The 6,137-nt window shown below is 25.2% G+C and overlaps 1 protein-coding gene across 1 annotated transcript; it reads right to left on the bottom strand.

Annotated features, from left to right (window-relative positions):
- Positions 1-869: 869 nt before the first annotated feature.
- Positions 870-6,063, bottom strand: LOC145838214 (dual specificity tyrosine-phosphorylation-regulated kinase 4-like). The gene is made up of 9 exons (XM_082945778.1): positions 6,054-6,063; positions 5,559-5,752; positions 4,674-4,828; positions 3,820-3,954; positions 3,373-3,502; positions 2,934-3,030; positions 2,026-2,271; positions 1,299-1,416; positions 870-933 (listed from the first exon to the last, which is right to left on the bottom strand). The coding sequence occupies exons 1-9, from the start codon at positions 6,061-6,063 to the stop codon at positions 870-872; spliced, it is 1,149 nt and encodes a 382-aa protein (XP_082801904.1).
- Between the last annotated feature and the right edge of the window lie 74 nt (positions 6,064-6,137).

The following is a 6,137-nucleotide window of genomic DNA, read 5'->3' as shown; positions in this document are numbered from 1 at the left end:
AAAAATGATTTTTGGAAACCCTGATACAAACTCATTTGTACAGTTTAGCCCTGTGACTGCATATATCGATCATATACTGGTTTAAAATGTGTTTTCAAATACTTATCAGTTATAATATTTAGAAAATATATGTCGTTTTATAAATTGTTATAAAGAAAAATACATATTAAATAATTATGCATTAAAAGAAATATAAATTGTTAAACTTTCAAATTTATATTTAAACTTGTTATAAGGATTTTTTTAGGTTGAAAATAGACATTTTTTTTATTTAACTTAAGTAATCAGTTAATGTTAATAAATACTTAAAATAAATTTACTCAACAAACGATTAAACAACAACATACTTAAAAATGTTATAAATTTTTATTAGCATGAAAAGTAGAACCAATGTATAACTATTTATATTAAAACTTTGAAATATTTCTTCTATTAAGATTTATCAAATAATAAATTTCTTCAATGCATATACATGATAATCTTAAATACTTATAAATTTATTCCTTCCCATTATTTGTTTGTGATACTTTAAGAAATTTTTTGAAAAAAAAAATTAAGTTAGATTTATTGAAGTTCTCCGAAAACTTATAACCACTTATGATCTAATTGTTAGTTTAATAATTAAAATGTAGCTTAATAAGTTTCTGACTCGTTTAAATCTTTTTACAAAGACTACTGATAGAATTAAATGACTTTATATAACAGTAAACTATAAGTATAATTTTAATGTTTATATTTTGAAGGTAGTAAAATATTTTTCACAATTTTTTTTTCAAAGCTCTGAAAATGATTAAAACTTCAAAAAAAGTTTGGTAACATAAAAAAAAAATTATAATATGAAACAAAACCACAGTAATTTAAACAACGTGTTATAATAGCAGCAGCGGATGTTCTAATCCTTCATTGGAGCTCATTCTCAAAACTGGATCTATACTAAGGTAAAAAATATTAATATTAATTTATTATAGAAAATATAGGTTTTACGGTAGCTCACTTTTTGTATTATTGCTCGTAAAAACTTTTTTGTTTTTTCTGTTTTATTAAAAGCTTTTAGAACTAAGAATGTTAATATAAAATATATATTCTAAATAAACTTATGAAATTAAGTTTTCAACAACTAAACATATTTTAAAATATTTTGTATGATTGGTGAATGTATTAAAAAACAATTGAAACATCAAGGTAACTTTAAAAATAAAAAATCAACTTTAAGCATTGCTTCAAGTTAAAAGAAAAGTTGTACAAAAAATGTTTTACTAATGCTTACTATTTTGCAACAAAACGATGTTACAACTTACACTAAGCATTTTTCGATGAAATCAACAACAGCATGAGGAGCTCCATATAGGATTTTTCTAAGAGGCTTTCTCCAAGGTCTTCTTTTAAATCCGTTTTTACATTTGTAGTTTACCGCCTCTATAAATTATCAGTAGTATTTATTTTTTGAACAGAACTTTAAAATATAAAGCTATTCATGAAGCCTCATAGAGCATAAGCTAACGTTTTTTTCAGCTTAAAAAACTATATTTTATCAATTTTAATTTTAATTTTGTCAGAATTTTTTTTATCTATTATTATTTTTTAAGTTTTAGCTAATTAGTATTTTACCAATTGAAAAATGTGTTCTACCTACTAAGTAGTTAGAAAACACATTGGTTATTGAAAAATGTTAGATATTTTCAGTCTGTGTATAACAAAAACATTAAGTTAAGTATGTTAATTATCTTTACAAACTTTACAAATTAAGTCACCAACTTTACATGTTTAAACTTAAAAAAGATAATGTATCATAATATGAAGTTTAGTATTTTGCTGTTAAAACATCACAGTAACTTTTTAAATTATAATTATAATTGGGAAACTATTTTGTAAAAACATTTAAAGGTTGAGAATACTTAGTAATCTTATAAAAAAAAACAGTCTAAAATTTATAACTTTATCACTTGGTTTACTTGTCTGAATATCTAAAATTACATGTAACTTAGTAAATTTAGTCAACATGACCTTAGTACAAACTTGTCTAACTTTGGTAAATATGCATGCGGGGTGACGAGTAGACCATTTGAGGCGGTACAAGTCCCACCACTTCCATGATCGCCGCCAGCTGGTCCGTGCTTGTCTCTCCGTAAAAAGGTAACTTCCCTAAATACATTTCAGCAGCAATGACACCCACACTCCACATGTCCGCTTGCACGGTGTAGTTGAGGTCGAGGATGACCTCTGGCGCCCTGTAGTGGCGTGTTTGGAAGTACACGCCAGGACATTCGAATACTGAAAACATTCACAACATTTAGGTTATTTTTTTTGTTTAACAAAATAAATAAATAAAAACGCATATGATTTAGAACATACGTAAAGTTCAAAAAATTGATTTATGTTAAATAAAAAAATAAAATTTATTTAAAACAGATTAAAATACAATTTTGTTTTGAAAGAAAAAAATATTTATCTCCAGGAAGCTTAGATACTCTGAAACTTAAAGTTTTCCCAGTAATTTTTTTATTGTGGGTTAAAATTTGAAAACGATAAAAGTTGATTTTGATTTTTAAGGAAATTCAAATACAAAACTATGCAAAAGTTAGATAGGTTTTCTATGAAAAATAAAACTAGTTGTTAACAAAAAAAAGATTAAAAACATCTCATAGTATCATACACTTTTCAGAGTTAAACTAAAAATAAAAATAAACATCTTAATTAAGTCGGTTTAAAGTATTGAGTTCTATTTTATACTTCAATTATTTTTATAGTTATTAAGCTTGAAATTCGGTTTAAAGTTAGACATACGTTTAGTTGTCGTCATTTCATTTAATTGATTAGTTAAAGTTTTAATTCTAACAACTTTTTTAGTTTATAAAATACTGTAAGTTCAAAAAAGTTGTACTCACAACAACATACAACCTAAAGACAAGCTTTAAGTTATAAATTCGACTAACGATTAGAACCAGGTGTGCAAGCCAGATTGAAATCTGCAACTTTCATCATGGGACTACATGTACTTACATTACAGCCAGGAATCATCATGAGATTTTCCTGTTAGATGTTTCAGTATAAGCTAATTTATTTTTTATTGATGTTTTTGAAAAACAAGTTAAAAATACTTTTAAAAGTATACGTTTTGGTTGTATTAGCTACATCTTAAAAAGTTTTATACTTATAGTTTATTGAACGATTAGAAATAAAACGCTCAAAATATTTGGTCCTAGGACCTGTTGCACGAAAAAAACTTTTCGGTTATCGAGTCTCTCACCACGGATACCTTTTAACGTCTGTTCCAGGACTTTTAAAGTGTTTTTACATAATGTAAGTTTTTTTAGGTGTTAAAAATTTATTTTAAAATGTTGTAAATAGAACATATTCAAATATTATACTAACTGGTTTCAGATCACCATGGACAAGCCTAATTTTGTGAAGATTTTTAACTGGAATCAAAATATTGCGGATATACTTGGATAACAAACTAACATTCTGAACCTTGCCATTTAGTTCACGAAATAAAGAGCTCCTAAATTTGAAAAAAAAAACAATTCAACATACTTAATTTTTTAATAATTATTTTTCTCATCTTGTTTAAATTATCTCTTTGAGCAAAAAATGTTTATTGAAAGTACCTATTATGGTAATGGTGTATATTAAGATGTATTAATGATTTTCTTAATACTGAATATAATTAAAAGAAAATGTTAATTAATTTTTGTTAGCTTTTTGTAATAAAAAAAGATAATTATACAGTCAAAGTGAGCTAACAGAATTTATTTAATTAGTCATTTATTTCAGCGTATGAATTTTTTACTATAAGTGTTTGCTGTTTTTTAAACTTACCCAAGTAGTTCAAAAACTATGAAATAATGATTTCTAAAGAAAAATGTTCTCAAAATTTTTGTATAGAGGTTTGAATTTGCTGTGTTATCTTCTATATACTTTGTTATATCTATTTCTTCTTTAAAGTAGCGCACACTGTTTTTATATAAGCTTTAGGATTGTTTAGTTTGTTACAAGCTAATCTTATTGGTACAACTATTCAAAATATAAATTTAAGCGTTTGTTAAAAAATGATCCTAGCGAAACAAGTTCACTGGAATATATAATAATAACAAATTATACATCTTATAAGTATAATATCTTATTGGTATATGAATTCAAATTTTTCTAAAAAAGCAGAAGTATTTTGTATGAACTGCTTTAAATGCTTATACTATACAAAAATTTTGTTGTTCTAAAAAAGTTTTTAAGTATTGTGGATTTTATATATATTTTTCTAAAGTTTAAAAAAAAATTCTATTGGAACTTAGGTTATGTATTGTTAATGTAAATAAAGATGTGCGAATTAAATATTTTATTCACAACCGGGTTTCGGTGACAAAAAATTGTGACCTCTTCAGTTAAATAAAATACTAAAAATATATACTGTTTATGTAAAAAATATCTTCAAATATGGGTTGCTTTTATTTAAAACTAGTATGAAATAACATTTTGTACACTTTCAATACAGTTTAAAAATATACAAATAAAATTTAAAAGTACTTAAACGTTTATAAAGTTTTAACTAATCGAAAATATGGTTAGTTTGTAGAAGAACAACTTTACGGGGTAAAATATAACTTTTTTGTATTCATGTGATTTTATGATACAAAAGTTTCAAAATAACCCATTAAACATATACTTATGTCACTAACGTTCTTGATTCGTTATGCAATATTTTTATTGCTACTTCCTGGTATTTGTCTGTTACTTGTCTAGCATGGTCACGAGCTAAAACTACTCGACCGTAACTTCCATGACCTAGCACTTTTATTATTTCATACCTGAATTCTAAATGATCACCAACAATCTATGAAATAAAAAACAGTTAAAGTTTTAGTGTTTTTTTTGACTTAAGCAATATGATTTAAAACAATTTAAAAAAGAAGACTACTTTTTTGCTTTTTGTCGGAAAAATATTAATTCATTAAATTTGGTATATGAAATAGAAACGAAAACTACACTATTAATATGTTTAAACTTTGAACTGTTTGTAATACAGAAATAATAACTATGCTTTCAAAAAAAAAAGAAATAACTTGCAATATGTAAATTTGTAAACTTGTATGTATGTATATTTGAAAAGTGATAAAAGTGAAGTTATGAAAAATGGTAAATTACGTATATGTAGTAAAAAACTAGGAACACAAATAATTTTATAGAAAAGGATCGTTGTATTTACTTTATAAATGTTCTGAATTATTCATTTAAAATTAAGCTATTGAAAAAATAATTTACGATATAAAAATATAAAGCAGCATTGATTTTTTAATAAAGCTTTATAATGTACTGTATTTTTTCCCTTATACTTCCGAAATAAAATTAGAAAAACTGAACTAATTATGAAGTAAAAAACAAAACTTAAATATATATTGTTTATTGAACGACAAAAAAATACGCTCAAAAGGTTCAGTCCAAGGACCTGGTGTACCAAAAACCTTTCGGTTATCGAGTCGTACACCAGAACAGTTTAACGTCATACCCAGGACTATTGGACTAAATAAAATAACTTTATAAAATAAAACTTTATTGAGACTTACCACAATAAGCATTCTCTCATCGTCATCATCTTGATCTTCTTCGTTCTCCCATTCATCGAATCCAAAGTTCATGCGATCTTCATCTTCGTTGTACTCCAACTTCTTTTCTCCTCCGGAGAACCACACATCATCATACAACGTCATTTCCGCCTGTTCCCACCACGGTAATTTCCACTTCAAGTTTTTCCTACTTTCTACGTTTTAAGTTTTTATTAAGTAGTTGTAAAGCTCTTATAAATCGTAAAGTCAAAGAAATAACACAAAAAATTGGTTATTATTTTTATTTAAAAAAATTTATCGAGTAAAAAATTATAGTATGTAATCTAAATGCTGCGTAAGATACTACTGGTTTTATACTTCAGTTTTAATGCATTTTGAGTTGTAATAGTTTTTAAACATTTAAAAGTGGTTTAAACTATAGTTGATTAGAAAGTAATTGAAAAATATTTCTTTTCAAACGCTTGAGTTTAATTTTAATTATCATATAAAATATACCTGCAGACATAGATGGCAGTAATGTGTTCAAATCATCTTTATAAAGATAACCAATTACTTCTTTTTGATTTTTTTCATACTCAT

The sequence above is a fragment of the Thalia democratica genome, chromosome 1 (genome assembly GCF_965202585.1).
Source record: "Thalia democratica chromosome 1, ktThaDemo2.hap1.1, whole genome shotgun sequence".
Lineage (NCBI taxonomy): Eukaryota > Metazoa > Chordata > Thaliacea > Salpida > Salpidae > Thalia > Thalia democratica.
Note: the sequence above shows the minus strand (reverse complement) of the source record. Positions and strands in the feature narration are given on the sequence as shown.

Coding starts and splice junctions, on each gene's coding strand:
- LOC145838214 (XM_082945778.1), bottom strand. Junction 2,272..2,933: donor TTGCACACCTGGTTCTAATC/GTTAGTCGAATT, acceptor GAATGTTTTCAG/TATTCGAATGTCCTGGCGTG. Junction 1,417..2,025: donor CCGCATGCATATTTACCAAA/GTTAGACAAGTT, acceptor GATAATTTATAG/AGGCGGTAAACTACAAATGT.